We start from the raw sequence: 16821 nt of genomic DNA, 5'->3' as shown, positions 1-16821 counted from the left end.
ATGGATAACAAATATAAGAACATTACCACAGTCAATTTGGATAACTTTTTCATATTACACTTACACACGCTCTCATTATCTGAAAATGAAGGCCACCGCTGACGAAAATGTAGCATTTTCTTATATAAATGATTGTGTGTGGCTAACAGTCTCATTCCAGTAGAGTAAATGACACAATTTTTTGCCCAGCTTATTTCATCCGTAGCAGTGAAAAGGAAGATTCTTTATCAATACCCAGTGATAAGACTTCAAGCAATGGTAAAATGTTTACTGCATAGTAATTATGTTTATACATGTTTTACAGCTAGCCTTTATGCACTTGGCCAAGGTGGTGATAGATCACTTTACTGAAAAGCAGTACATATCGGGCTTGAGAAATTTTGTTACTCAAAGAATCCTGACAGGTGCGTACTTTCATGTAATTTCTGTTTTCACCATTGTAGACTGGTGTGCAACTTTTTATTTTTTTAAACCCTGTTTCAAAAGTCATATGGCACACCTATAATGCACTGCAATATAGCCAGCTCCATCTGGATGTAATATGGAGATGACCTCTGCCAAGGCCACACATCTCTTCCCCACCACCAGGACATGCTTTGGGAGGTATTGATGCTACTTTGACTTTGAAGAACACTGTAACACTGACTGTGGCCATTGCGGCAGGAATCTGGCTTTTGGAAAGCCAATGTCAAAATATTCTGCCGTTTTTTCCAATGCAGAGTTTAACTGACGTACACCAAATTACAGGCAGCACTCCGCCCCCACCCTTCCCCAATGCAGCTTAGTATACAGGGTAATCCTCTGTGTGAATTAGCACTTAAAGGACTGTAAGCCAAGAGGAAAGCTTTGGTATAATAATACCAATAACTGTTATTTTTTACAGGAGCCACCAAATGTTACGAGGCCTTATCTTCTGATATCCAAAAAAATACACTAGCATCTTTCGTACAGCTTGGGATTTTGGAAGTTAGTAAATTGTGAGTATCTATCCTTGTTCCCATTTTTGATTTCACATTTTCAACACCACAAGGGTTGTGAAGTGCAGGGCATTTGTATACTCTGGTCTGTTCCTGATGATTAGAAAGTGTTATACAATGTGATTGGCAAACACATGCATCCTGCATGGTTTCTACATTGAATAGACATGGGGAAGTTTGTAAATTTCACAGAATACCTACCCCACTGATCATTGCTATTTCAGTATCCAATATTCTACTATTATCTGTGGATGCAACATTAAGTGGACAGGACTATTTCACTCGGAATGAGCCGTTAGGTATTTCCATACTGGAAGTTATGATGTCCCAAATATGAAATTAGTTAGACTATTTGAGCATACCAAACCCAAACCATGACCATGTCTCCTAGGTCTTTCCACGATGGGCCTCAAGCACAAGTAAATGGCCTCATAAACTCCATGGTTTTAACTGTACCCCCTAAATATTCATACATGACTGAGAGTTGTTGGTTGGGTAGATAAACACGCCAGGATTGTGGTTTTGGAAGCTCCTTATGCAAAAAGATTCAATTTAAAATGATTCTACCATGGTTCCAAACTTCAGAACGCCCCCATAAGCTTCATGATGGACTTTGGGACTGCTAGAACCACACAAAACGTTTGCAGCCTTAATTTTGGTTTTCCACAATACCCCGTCCTTAATACTCCCTCTGATAGTTTTACTCTGTTTATTAATGTGTACATGGGGCTATTGTTTGCATATTAAAACAAAAAAGGAACAAATTAAAAGAATTTATAAAACTGACTAGGATACATTGTAGTCAACTATGACCTTTCCAACTTCCTGGCACTATACCTGCTCAAGACGAATCACATTACACCAAACTGAGTCCAGCTGGTACCATGCAGTGCTCTTAAAGGGGTTATGCCACGAAACAAATTACTCCAAAAAGCTGTCAGAGGTTAAAATATTTTAAAATTCTATTGGTAATGATAACCTGGAATTAAAGATACCTTTCTATTTGTTATTATGATGCTCGTTCAGCCTCTGTTTTGCTCCACACAAAAGCAGATGTGGGAGGGGCCTAGCCATGCACATGCACAGCACTGACTGCGGCAGTTATTCCACAACTCATTGGCCTCGCCTCAGTGATACAGAGTGCTCAGCCTTCAGAGTCTCCTTCCACCTGCTGTGCTCAAATAGTCCCTGCACATACTGAACCCTAGCATAACAGGAATCTGCTATAGATGCTTTAGGGCTACCAAAGCCCTGACACGGCTTCATTTTCCTTTTAATCCTTGTCACTATATACTTGAATAAGAAAATAAATTTTATATATATGCACGCACACCTATATATTCAATAACATATTCTGAAACTTGTGTGTATATACCATATATACTCGAGTATAAGGCGACCCAAGTATAAGCCTAGGGTGGGAAATGCATTGGTCACAGCAGCCGGCGCCTGCCCGCCAGCACCTAGCCAATGCCTGCACCCCTGTATAGTCCTGTTGCATACATCATGACATCAGCCACTTGCTGACAACATAGTGTGTGCCGATGGTGATGACATGTGATAGATAATAGGACTTGGATATATAAATAGGTGAGATAAGTCAGGGACAGGGGCCCCTTTGCAGGACAGCAGTGTAGCATGGAGGGACAGTGAATGGAATGGAGAGTACAGAAGGAGGACTGCAGGACATGTTGGACCTTAGGAGATGTCACAGCTCAGCCTGTTACTTGTGTTATCTCTGCAGCCTCCTGTGTGAGCTGACTAATGGTGGAGGGAGGAAAGGTCTGCTATGACTCATGTTAGGGGAGGACTCCTCTGTGCAGCAGATAGTCATGTCTGGCTGCAGTTAGGATCCAGTCACACGCGGTATGCCCGCCGTGCGTGCATACCGCCAGGTGCTGGAGAGGAGGAGGAGGTGACCCCTCCTCCCTCCATAGGAAATAACGGTGCATGGCCGCACACCAGGCAAAAGATGGAGCGTGTTCTATCTTTTCCTGGTGTGCGGTGCAGAACGGTGCCACACATGTGCGGCACCATACTGCCGCCATTGCCGTCTATGGGGACGCATGTACGTCCCCGCAGACGGCAGTGTGAATGAACCCTTACCTTATATCTGCTACTGTAAGCACCTGTGAAGTTGGTAAGCAGTGGACATCACAGCACTATGCCAGCCCCTCCTCCTCTCTCACCTCCTATTGGCTGCAGTGTGTCAGCTGATCTCTCAGTGAGGAGCTGTGAGCCGGTGGAGTGATCTGTAGTGCAGTGCAGCTGACTGACTCCTTGTGGGCAGACTCGGCCAGATCAGCTGTAACACAGGACGGGACACAGCTACCACCAGGGGGCACCAGCAACCAGAACAAAAGGAGTTATCTCGGTAAGGCTACATATTTTTTTAATAAGAGTAAATGCTGAAAGTACTTTTAACTATGTGTTGGGCTCAATTACAGTGCTATAGTGACACAACCCCTTTAAGAGCACCTGTACTGAAGATGACCTGATTTTACCCCCAACAATCTCTTCAATAATTGTATTTCACATTTGATACTTTTTACTAACATATACAATATACAAATGGTCCTTCTGTATCTCATTCAAAGAGACCTATGGGTTTATAAACTCATTCCTGTGTTCATCTGTTATTTCTTAGGGGTGAAGCTACCAACTATATGGTGAAAAAGAAAGCTATGGCAGACATGGAAACAAAACTTGGTGAGAGACATAACACTACATTTTTGTGTTTTTAACACTAAACTGTATACATTTTATTTATTTTCTGGCTATACTTGATCATTTATACTATTGCTTTCAGTATCTATATAGGCTGTTTTAAGTTCCAAAACACAGCAGAGAACAAAAATTATGTATGGAATTGGAGACGTACAGGGGAAAGGCAGTGGTCTAATGCAAATATGCCATATTCCTCCTCCACACTTGTGGTCTCCTGCTGTAATTTTTAAAAGCACCAACCTCACAACTTTAGGGCTCATTTACTAAGGGTCGCGTTGCTCACTTGTGTGGGACTTTGCACCTTTTTTGGGGATTGCTCGGCTTGGACAGGTATTTAACAGGTGTCTGCTCTGGGATTGTGTGACACGCAATTGTTTTTTGGCGCAGCTGCGCTGGCTTCCATGCGACACAAATTGGGGGGCAGGGCGTCGGACGATCCGACTGATTCGGACTGAGTGCGGGATTTAACTTTCAAATAGTTTTGCAAGTCCATGCACTTACATGCACCACAAAATAGAAGGTGAACTCAGGCGGACCTGAGTGGGGACACATGCAAGATATTGTGCGCACAATGTTAGTGAATCGCGGCACAATGCACTTTCAGTGAACGACAGGGGGAATGTAAGTAAATGTGCCCCATTGTCTTTAACCCCTTACCGACATGTGACGTAATAGTACGTCACATGTCGGGTCCCGGTACATGGAGAGGGCTCGCGGGCCGAGCCCTCTCCATAGCCGGTAAGTCTTTGCTGCATATTGCAGCAAAGGCTTACCGGTAACACCCGCGATCGGCGCCGGCACCGATCGCGGGTGTTTTACCGCTGATCGCCGCCGGCAAAGGTGCCGGCAGCTTCAAAAAGACGGCGGCGCGCATGCGCCACCATCTTTCCGTAGATCGTCGCTCCCCGTGACGTCATCGGGGAGCGGCGATCAGTCGCCATGGTAACTTCGGGTCTCACGAAGACCCGAAGCTACTTCGGGTTAACCCATTCATTACCATGTGCTGTCAGCACATGGTAATGTATGAGTAGTAAAATCCCCATATACTGCCATACTGTAGTATGGCAGTATATGATAGGATCGATCAGAAAACCTAGGGTTAAAGTACCCTAGGGAGTCTGAAAATAGTAAAAATAAAAATAAAAAAAAAGTTAAAAATAAAAAAATTATAATAAAAAAACCCCTAAAAATTCAAATCCCCCCCTTTCCCTAGAATTGATATAAATATAAATAAACAGTAAAAATCATAAACACATTAGGTATTGCCGCGTCCGAAAATGCCCGATCTATCAAAATATGGTAACGGTTTTTCACTGCGTTTAACCCCGTAACGGAAAATCGCGCCCAAAGTCGAAAATGGCACTTTTTTGCCATTTAAAAATGTTTTTTAAATTCTATAAAAAGTGATCAAAAGGTCGTACAGTCCTAAAAATGATAACATTGTAAACATCATCAAAATCCACAAAAAACGACACCACCCACAGCTCCATACACCAAAGTATGAAAAAGTTATTAGCCCCAGAAGATGGCAAAATTCCCCAAAAAAATTTTGTACAGGAGATTTTAATTTTTTTAAATGTATGAAAACATTATAAAACCTATACAAATTTGGTATCCCCGTAATCGTACCGACCCAAAGAATAAAGTAGACATGTCATTTGGGGTGCACAGTGAAATCCGTAAAATCCAAGCCCACAAGAATACGGCACAAATGCGTTTTTTTTACCAATTTCACTACATGAAATATTAAATACCACCATTTTGAAGTGTAATTTGTTACGCAGAAAATAAGCCATCACACAGCTCTGTACATGGAAAAATAAGTTACAGATTTTTGAATGTGGGGAGTGAAAAATGAAAACGCAAAATCGAAAAAGGGCTGCGGCGGGAAGGGGTTAAAAGCTTGGGAGGGAGATGAAGTAATGACCCATCCCCCAGGAGACAGAAACCAGATAAGATGAATTGCTGAATTTAATGTGTATATAGTTTTGATTACCAGACATTTCTAGACCTCCCACAGCATAATTTTTGTTGGCTTTTGGTTTAAAGGGAGCTCTTCAGCCACAAACCGCATTGTAAAGGGCAGTTTAAACCTTTTTCAGACATATCTTTACTTATTCCTAGAGATTTTCCATTTAGTGGAAATTCCTTGGTTATATTTATGCACATGAGCTTCAAATGAGTGAAGCATAGGAATTTTCTTTAAAATGATGGATCACTGGGATACAGGAATCTTTATTGTATTTTCATGTTAAATCCCTCTTAAAGGGGTTCCACAGAGACAAGTTAGCTTCTATCCTCCGGATCAGGATCCTGCATATCCAAGAAGGTCTTAGTGATTGGACCCCCATGGATCATGAGAACGGGGATCTGTTGTATACCTGGTGAATGAAGCAGCTGGCACATAGACGACTGGCTGCTCTGTTCAGTGGAGGTACGACTGAGCCCTGTTCTTGTGATCGGTAAGGGTCCCATCACTGAGACCCCTACTGCATGCCGTGGACATGGGCCAACTAGTTGTCACGGGACAACCCCTTTAAGTCCTCTTAACCACGTATTTTGTACTGTAGTTCTTTATCAAGCAACTGACATATAATGATTGTATCCCTGTGGATTCATTCATTATATGTCAGCCTGCTTGGAAAACATTTTTACATTTCAATTACCTGATTTTTTTTTTTTTTTAAACTCTTTTATTGAATAATCAAAACAAGTCGTCATACGTAGACAATTTTCTCAGTACAGTATCATCGTCATTGGAGACACCGAGTTGGTGTGTAATAGTACAAGAGTGCACTGAAATGTGCATATTCAATAAAAACAACCATACAAAATAAAGAACAATAAAATACAAGTATTGGCATACATTCACCTGTCAAATTGTACATAGAACATTTGATATCGTGGGTAGTCGGAACGAAGAATCAGCCGGCGAACAATATCAAGCGAGGAGGACATAGCAGAGGCAGAATACATAGTGAGGGGCGAATCGCACCATTTCCCCCATACCTTAGTGAATTTCTCAGGGCGTTTCCTATGCAGGAACACTATCTTCTCATATGGAATTATGCCGTTAACTAGGGTTTTCCACCGAGAGCATCTGGGTGGGTGAGGATCCATCCAACGGAGTGCCACTGCCTTTCGGGCTATAAACAATGTCTCCCGGAGGAAGATTCTAGTGTGATGAGGCCATTGCTTCTCGTCCAGGAGCCCAAATAAGCATATAGACGGGGAGAGGTCTATCGGGGTCTCGACTATGTCCGCTAAGGTGTCAATTACCTCCTTCCAAGAGGTCTGCAGAAATGGGCATGCCCAAATCATATGCCAGAAGGTGGCAGGTGTGTGATTACACCGGTGGCAACTAGGAGCGGGAATACGGTCCATCTTGTGCAACCGTATCGAAGTGAGGTAGCATTGGTGAATTATATAGCGTTGAATAAGTTTATTATTAATGGAATAAAGCGGTGCGACTCAAGTAAATCCGCGAAGTCCTCCTCGCTTAAGGTGGGAATCAGCGACCTTAAGGCAATCTGTGAGTGCCTTACTGATTGGCGTCGGCTTTAGCTTGGATAAGGTATGAGTAAATTGTGGATACCAATCCTGCTGGTCCCTGGGATCTTACTACTCCTATCAAAGGGCAGGAGGAGAAAATGTGGTGGGAGGCTGCCGGAAATTGGGTCTGAAAGGCATGTCTAAGCTGGAAATATCGGTATAGGTCATGTTTGTGTAGTTGGTATTTAGTGGAAAATTGTTCAAATGACATAAAAACATTATCCTGCATGACATCAGATATCGTATGTACCCCACAAGAGCACCAGAATACCGAACCTATCTCTTGAGAGAAATGGGATAGAGCGAGGGCCGATGACTCTGTGGGGCAGGGTTTGAACCGTGGAATCTGTCTATAGATGGATCTAGTGTAGTATTCCAGTCCCCCATACAAATGGTCGTAGAACCAGGGTAGTTAGATGCAAATCGAGCAGCCTCATATAGAAGCAATAAGCCTGAAGAGGGGGAGATATATAAACACAGAATGACATATGACACACAGTTTATTCAGGCTTGGGTGAACACATATCTCCCTTCCGGGTCCACTAATACAGAGCCCAACTCCCACCTAACCATTCTCCGAACCAGCAAAGACGCCCCTCGAGAGTGCGTTGAGAGCGTCACATGTGCCGACCACTGGACCCAGGGGTGGTCCAATCTGGCAGACTGGCCGGTGGCTATATGAGTTTCCAGCAGGCAGATTAAATGAGGGTTCTGGGCCCTTATGGAAGAAAATATTATATTGTGTTTGCAAGTATCTCTCATACCTCTGACATTCCACGTTAAAACAGATAAAAACATTTGAGTGTTACCAATTAACTAACCAAAAAAACAGATGAAATACTAGCTATATATATATATATACTAGATCCGTCCAGTACATATAGGGGACCGTCCAGATCCGTGGGCCATATTCGCCTCGGCGCACCCACAGCGCCACTCGTAACCTCGGGGGCAGCAGCGAGTGTCCCGGGGGGAGACTACCCAGGAAAACAAGTGTAGGAACGGAGGAGGTCTGTGTAGATTTGGTGGGAAACTACAGACCTATGCGCCGAAAACCCAGCGCTCGGATTTTGACTGTCATCCGGGGCACAATATTGATGGCATGGACTAAACTGTATGCCTCTATGGCCATTTTGGCCTACTAGCAACATATATAATGAGCAGAAGACATATCTACTAAACATGAGAAGGGGCATAGGCCCAAGATGTAAAATCGCAAATGTTGGGTACTTATCACACCAGTCCCTTTAGAGAACTGAGTTCCAGGTGCAGACAGAGGCTTCAGCGTCGAGGAGGCCTTCTCCTGGTGTTAAAGGAAACCTACCACTTGAAGTGGCAGGTTTCTGATGGAAATACCGGGCACCAGCTCGGGGTGAGCTGGTGCCGGAGCTTATTTTCGTTAGTGTTTTAAACCGCGGTATCGCGGTTTAAAACACTTTTTAAACTTTATAGCGGGCGCAGGCAGGTACGCGCTCGGCGCTTACCATGCGCGCGGCTCTCCTTCACTTCCTATGTAGCAGCGCGCACGGTAAGCCCCGAGCGCGTACCTGCCTGCGCCGGCTATAAAGTTTAAAAAGTGTTTTAAACCGCGATACCGCGGTTTAAAACACTAACGAAAATAAGCTCCGGCACCAGCTCACCCTGAGCTGGTGCCCGGTATTTCCATCAGAAACCTGCCACTTTAAGTGGTAGGTTTCCTTTAAGCCAGTCGTCCGCTTCTTGTGGCGTTTCAAGGAAAATGGTGCGGTCTTGGAGGAATGGCGGGAGTCGCTGGTTCCGAGGGTAAGTGCGGAGCAGCTCTTACATGCGACTGCTCTCGTCGGCGCTTAGCCACGCCCCCGACCTGATTTATTTTATTATGAAAATGCAATAGAAAATTAGAAGTGTAACATGAACAATGGATCCTATTTTGTTTTCTTTCCTGGTGACCAGCGGTTGGACTCGTACAACCAACACTGCAGAAGGATTATTATATTATCTGTTTTTTATTGCGATTTGCAAACTGGTAAACTTCCTTTAATCTACGACTGAATTTCCCCTCTACAAAGCTCCACCACCGTTCTACCACAACTTCTGCCTCCTCTGCTGCTTTCCTTAGATGACATGCAAGTTCTTGGGCACGTGCACTGCACTGTACTGTCTTCTGCTACTCAATGCGGCTGCAGTCTCCATTTGAGAAGTCCCGAGAGCTTAGTCACATCATCTACTAGCTGCAGTGGCGGAAGAGGCGGAAGGAGTTGCAGAAGTATTGTGAGGGGCGTGGAGCCATAGGCAAACTCCACCTCCCTTGGAAGCACTTCTTCCTCATTTACATAAAAGATTACATTTAGTTTTATAATGGAAGTAGGCTGCTGATCACCAATGGAAAGGTATGGCTGCAATGTGCATTTTCAACTCTACAGAGCAGTGTTGGAGCTTTTGTGTTGAGATAAAATTCAGTGGTAATTTCCTTTAATCCTCTGATATCTTTATATTTATATGTAATTTTTTTATATGCAATTTCTTAATGATGATATTTCTTACTGTAAACTACAAAAGTCATAACTCATGTTCATTCTTAATAGGACTGTGGATGTCTGGCATGAAGATCTCAGTTGCACGACTTTAAGATGCAAAAGTATTTTTAACGATTACAGCTATGACAACGGTTTTAAATTTTGCTCCACTCACTGAGAACCTCTACAGCTGAGTGATCTGAACAGGAGATGGAAAGAAATGGCAGCTACTTTTTCCTATGTATGATAGGTCAATTTTATGGATTGATGACTATGCCAATGAAACAAGCATCAAGAACAAATGCGTATTGCCTGCTGCTGATGCACAATGACTTTCTTGATGAGATTTTAATGACCCATCAAGCAAAATGAGGTGCTGAGGAGAGCTACACTATTTAAAGGGAGTTCAATCACATTGTTACAAGTGATAATCCTACTGTGTTATGGCACTTCATTTAATGGTTTTAAAACACCAAATTGTAACACTGCCAGATTTACCATGTCACCTCCAGATCTCATATATAAATATTTAACTCAGGTCCTGACTGATATCAGTTACTGAAACTTATTGTTGGTGTTTATTTTCTAGATCTTGGACTTTTGCCATTTATCCTAAAGCTCTTAAGGGGGAACATTACTGTCACTTGCACTCCTTGTCTAAGATTTTGGAATACTGGGGGAATAGCTACTGTACAGGACCTACATTGAATTCCCAAACAATGTAAATACAGAAAAAGAACACAAAATAAATATATACTTAACATAAGTTGTGTGTTTTATAAACTGAATCCCTAAAATAAAATTTGAAAATTTTTTCTGTCTAATTAATTATATTTAGTACATGCAAATTCTATGCGTTTCATCAGATTTCATACAATCCGTTTTTGTAGTTCTAGTGTAATCCTAGTTGCATCGGCTTTTCAAATTTTTAACATCTCTCGGCTCATTTCTTGAAACACGTGTGTGAGAAACTGACTGCGCTGGGATGGCATTCTAGCACTGTCCGTTCTTTAACAGACTGTTAAAAACTTTAGATAAGCATAGGAAAATGATTCAGATTTCTGACCAAGTTCTCTCTGAAGTCTTGCCACAAGCAATTTTACTCACAGGAGACAATTGTTTGTGGGAAAAAACGTTGCATTAGACACTCATGTAGTTGAGTTTATTTTTTTACAATTTAAAGTTGCACCTTTAAATTAAGAATATCAAAAATACCTTGTATACTCGTGTACAAGCCAAGTTTTTCAGCACAAAAAAAACAGAGTATGAGCCAAGGCCCCTAATTTTAACACCAAAAACTGGGAAAAACTATTGACTAGAGTATAACTTCATTGTTGTCATCAGAGAAAGATCCTCCTCCTGTGCGGCTGCCGTGTGCTCCCAGGCGTCAAAGACCTGCGACTTGAGTATAAGTCTAGTATATCTGCTAGCTCATGCCCCCAGTATATATCCAGAAGACCCTGCCTCCCCAGTGTATAGCCTGCAGCCCCTGCCTCCCCAGTGTATAGCCTGCAGCCCCTGACCCACCAGTGTATAGCCTTGAACCCCTGGCCAGCAGCCCCTGACCCACCAGTGTATAGCCTACAGCCCCTGACTCACCAGTGTATAGCCAGCAGCCCCTGACTGCTGTATACAAATGGCATGCACTGGCTGGCTATATACTGAGATATACTGACCAATGCATTTCCCACCCTCTGCTTATACTTGAGTCAATAGGTTTTCCCAGTTTTTGGTGGTAAAATTAGGGGCCTCAGCTTATACTGTTTGTTCCCCAGTACATGTATGGAAAAGTGGGAGGATAATTATAAGGGATTGGATTCAAAGTAGGCTCCCTACATTGAGAGCGAGAAATCCCTCCTGTGGCATGGCGCAATGAAAAAATAATCAACTTCTCTAATCAACAATTCCAATATTTAAAATACATTTCTTATTAATATATAAAATATTTGAAGGGAACTTGTCACCAGGAATGACACTTTTAGCTGGTGATGGGTTCCAATAAAAATGCCATTGTCACCATTATTTCAGCAGTTTAATAGTTTATTTTACATTACCTGGCTCCCTGTGAGTAGCGTGTGGCGAGTCCAGAGGGGGTGGGGGGTTGCAGCTGTTGAATGCATGAGGAAACAGACAGAGCTGCCCCCCTTTCCTGTGACTCGCCATATGCCGCTGGCAGGGAGTCAGCCAATGTAGATTAAACTATTATAAACTACTGAAATGATTCAGAATGCTAACAAAGGCATGTTTTTTTTTTTTAATCAAATATACATTTTTGTTAAATAATTAACACAGTCTCCATTTTTTCTGTTTTGAACAAAGAGACCTAACAATCAAAAAAGAGGGGAAAACCCCCCAGTAGGCACCATGGTCCTCAAGTTTTAAATGGAGAGTAGTTGTAGAAGTCTTCATCTGTGGTTTGATTAGAGACAAAGGCATTAAAATAAGCGTAGCAAGGGCTATTGGAACCTGACATCAGCTAAAAATCACATTCCTGGTGACAGGTTTGCTTTAAACTCATCTTTTTGTATCAAAGAGTTGTTTAATTAATGTTTTTCAACCTTGGTATTTTAGCCTAGATTTTAACTTTTTTTTATGACACGTGACGTTTTTCTATGTTAGATATCGCCACGTCCTAAAATGTCCGTTCTATTACAATATAATAACTGTTATTACCGGCATTTAACCATGTAATGGAAAATAGTGCCCAAAGTTGAAAATGCCAATTTTTTTTTACATTTAGAGCAATTTAAAAAGTTCAATAAAAAATGATCGAAAGGCTGTACCGTCCTCAAAATGGTGGCACTGAAAACGTCATCAAAAGTTGCAAAAAATTACACCACACACTGCTCCTTTCACTGAAGTACAAAAAAGTTATTAGCGCCAGAAGATGGCAAAATGAAGAATTTTTTATTTTGCACAGGAGGTTTTGATTTTTGTAAATGTATGAAAACACTTTAAAACCTATATAAATTTGGTATTGCCGTGATCACACCGACACAAAGAATAAAGTAGACGTGTCTTTTGGGGCACACAGTGAAAGTCATAAAATACAAGCCAAGAAGAAAATGGCGAAAAATGCATTTTTTCATCAATTTCACTGCATTTGAAATATTTTCTCACTTCTCAGTACTCGGCATGGAAAATTAACTACCGTTACTATGAAGTGCAATTTGTTACTCTGAAAGCAAGGCCTCATACAGCTCTTTACATAAAAAATAAAAAAAGTTATAAATTGTTAAAGGTGGGGAGTGAAAAATAAAAACGAAAAAGGGCTGGGTCATTAAGTGGTTAAAATGCACAATTGGATAAATAAGCAGAACACTATTTACATACCTGCACAGACTAGTTATAGATCTCTTATGCCCTCATGTAAAGACCCATACAGCCCCATTTACACTCTGTAAATATAAAAATGTTCTGACAACTGCATAAATCCAGAAGGTAGAACACATACAAGACCAGAACCAAGTCAAATACATTAATACAGCATCAAAGCCAAGCTCATACCATACATTTAGAAGTTCTATACATAAATACAGCAAATCAAAGTTTGTACATATTTACTGCACCAGAACCTAGATCAAAAGAAAAAAAGTACGGGCAGTCCCCGGGTTACGTACAAGATAGGGTCCGGAGGTTTGTTCTTAAGGTGAATTTGTATGTAAGTCAAAACTCTATATTTTATAATTATAGATCCAGACAAAAAAAATTTTGGCCCCAGTGACAATTGGAGTTTAAACATTTTTTGCTGTAATGGGACCAAGGATTATCAATAAAGCTTCATTACAGACACCTTACAGCTGATTATTGCAATCTGGGACTATAGTAAAGCATTCAGAGAGCTTCACCAGAGGTCAGAGGGGTCTGTCTGTAACTATGGGTTGTCTGTAAGTCAGGTGTCCTTAATTAGGGGACCGCCTGTATATAAAAACAGTACCGGGGCATAACTGTGAGCTCATGGGCGATATCAACACTTACTGGAAATCTGGCAACTCACAGAAGAAGGAGTCTCTTTCTTTTTCTTTTTCTACCTGGCTGCCATTTCAGTTTCTGTAAGCCATAACTCATCTCTGCAAAATTTTATCAATACACAAAAATGTTAAGTTCCTCAATTCATCATCGTTATCTCCTCCATGAGGGTGAGCCCTCTTCATACAGAGGTTATGGTTCACTGCATATTGCAGAAACACACACTACTAATACCAACGATTGGTGCTAGCATTGATTTCGTGAGCACCACCATGTTTGTTGAGATTGCTGCTCCCAGTGACATCATCGGGGGGCTGTGATTGGTTGTCATGACAGCCTTTGGTCTGCGTCAGACCTGATGCTATATGGCTTCTGGAGATTCATTACAATGTGCCAATGGCTCACTGTGATGTATCCTATGAAAAAATGCTGCATACTGCAAAAACCTAAAAATTCTAATCACCCTCCTTTCCTTAGAACTGATATACAACTAAATAAACAGTAAAAATCTCAAACATGTTAGGCATATCTGCGTCCCAAAATGCCAGATCAAAATATAAAAATGGTTAATACTGGCAGTGAACCCCATAACGGAAAATAGCCAAATGTCCAAAACGCCACTTTTACACCATTTTACATCACATAAAACTGTAATAAAAATGTTGCACAGTCCTCAAAATGATAGCAGTGAAAACAACGGCTCATTTAGCAAAAAATGACACCTCCCTCAGCTCCATACACCAAAGTATCAAAAGTTATTAGCGTCAGATGATGGCGAAGCAATTTTCTTTTTTCATGCACACTGCTTTAACCCCTTAGCGCTCTGCGCCGTAGCTGTACTGCGCTGAGTCCCGCGAATAGCGCTCAGCGCAGTACAGCTACTGCGCAGAGACGATGCCGGTTCAGCTCTGCACTGGAGTTGAACCGGCATCGGGGGTCGCGAGATGTCAGCGGTAATCTACTGCTGACATCCCCGGCTAGCACCCACGGTCGGAGTGGGCTCCGATTGTGTGTGTTTAACCCATTAAATGCCGCTGTCAACGCCAAAAACGGCGCGGGACACCGATCACAGCTATGGCATCTCTGGGGTCCCATCGGATGTGCATAGGCTGACACGGCTAATACCCTGCAATACATCGGATGATTGCTTGTTCATGTCCCATGGTGGATCAAGTAAAAAAATATGTTTTTCAATAAAAAATAACTTCATAAATCACTAAAAATGCCCATAAGCCCCAAAACATATAAAGAGACATAGAACGCTCCAAAAAGTCTAAATCATAACACAAACCCCACATATAAAGTGATTAACAAAACATATGTACTCCAGAGTGATACTGTTGCAAAGTACAACATGTCCCACAAAAAACAAGCCATCAACCAGCTATGTAGCCAAAAACGTAACAATGTTATGCCACTTGGAAGACGGCGATGCAAAAATGATAGATTTTCCCCCACATTAGGGTTTTATTTGGCAAATTTAGTAAAACATAAGAAAAAATATTCATGTCTGGTATCCCCGTAATCGTATCGACCCATAGAATAAAGATACCATGATTATTAGGCTATACGGTGAACAAAAAAAAAACAGTAAAAAATCCAGTACAGAATTGATGCTTTTCTACTCGTGACCTCAAAAAAAGTTCCTACATTTTCAACAATAGGTGATACCAACCTCAAAATGGTAACACTGGAAAAAGCATCTCATCCAGCAAAAAAAATGCCATCACATGGCCCCAATAACGAAAAAGCGAAAATTTTATAGCCTTCAAAAGGGGCCAATGAGGAAACTAAATTCCTGGTAGCTGCAGGGTGCTCCTTCCCTTCTGTGCCTCCCTGTGCCCCCATAACACCAGTAACGACCACATGTGGGGGGTCTCTGTACTTGGGAGAAATTGTAGAACAAATTGTATGGTGGGTTTTCTCTTTTTATCTTTTGGAAATGTGTAAATTTTAGGGCTAAATTAACGTATAACCGACATAATTTGACCATTCTAAATTTCACCTCCATTTTGATTCAATTACTATGAAGATCTCAAGGGGTTAACAATCTTCTTAAAAGCTGTTTCTGATGGGTGCAGATTTGAAAATGGGTTGATTATATAGGGGGGTTTCAATGCTAAATATGTAAAATTTTATTTCAAACAGTATTTATACCCAAAATAGTCAATTCTGAAAATACGGAAAATCGCTATTCGATTTGTAAGCCGCATGACATCAAAATAATTGATCCAAACATTTCAAAAATTATCAAAATGTAAAGTAGACAAATGGGAAATGTTATTCGGCAAGTAATTTAGGTGGTAAATCTGTTTGTCTGAAAACACGATGATTTCGAATTTCGAAAATGGCAAATTTTTCAAAAAATTCATAATTTTTTCTTTTTTTTGTTAAATAAACGCAAAACTTCTCCCGGCCGGAGGGGGCCTCCGGGTGGGCTGCAGACGGAGCTTGGGTGGGCGGACGACCGGAGATTGAGTGGGCCGTCCGGAGATTGAATGGGTGGGCGGGTCGGCCAGAGATTGAGTGAGCGGGGCAGGCAAGCCAGCCCGTGTTTGTGTTTTGACTGGAGTTCGGAGAAGCAGAGACACAGAGGAAGGTGCCGTGGAGGTACGCATCAGTGAATTAAAACCCGGCCGTTCGTCCCCGGGCCCCTCCCCACAAAGGGCAGGGTTGCGGTCGCACCCTCTGCGACCGCGATTGTTACGCCACTGGCTAGCGGTCCATGTGACTGTATCCGTAATACACTGGGCTCCCCCTCAATTAATTATTTAATATACTGCACCCCCTTGTGAACTATTTTATACATTGGTCCAATGAATGAATTAATTTGGTCAATTAATTATTAAATATACTGGGACCCCTCTCCATTAATTATTTCCTATGCCACCCCCCCCCCCCCCATTAATTACTACACTGCCCCTCATAATTAATTATTTCCTATGCTGCCCCCCTCCATTAATTATTTCCTATGCTGCACCCCTCCGTTAATTATTTCCTATGTTGCTCCTCATAATTAATTATTTCCTATACTGCCCCTCATAATTAATTATTTCCAATGCTGTCCCTCATAATTATTTCCTATACTGCCCCTCATAATT

The 16821-nt window shown here is 41.8% G+C and overlaps 1 protein-coding gene across 1 annotated transcript; it reads left to right on the top strand.

Moving 5' to 3' along the window:
• Positions 1-271: 271 nt before the first annotated feature.
• Positions 272-10565, top strand: LOC140109610 (dihydroxyacetone phosphate acyltransferase-like). Its single transcript, XM_072132114.1, has 4 exons — positions 272-404; positions 884-977; positions 3625-3686; positions 9821-10565. Exons 1-4 carry the CDS (start codon positions 284-286, stop codon positions 9862-9864), a joined length of 321 nt encoding a protein of 106 aa, XP_071988215.1. The 5' UTR covers positions 272-283; the 3' UTR covers positions 9865-10565.
• The last annotated feature ends 6256 nt before the right edge of the window (positions 10566-16821 follow it).

This window comes from Engystomops pustulosus, unplaced genomic scaffold, assembly GCF_040894005.1.
Source record: "Engystomops pustulosus unplaced genomic scaffold, aEngPut4.maternal MAT_SCAFFOLD_233, whole genome shotgun sequence".
In the NCBI taxonomy this organism is placed as follows: Eukaryota; Metazoa; Chordata; class Amphibia; order Anura; family Leptodactylidae; genus Engystomops; species Engystomops pustulosus.
The sequence above is the reverse complement of the archived record's forward strand: the minus strand, read 5'-3'. Positions and strand labels throughout refer to the sequence as shown.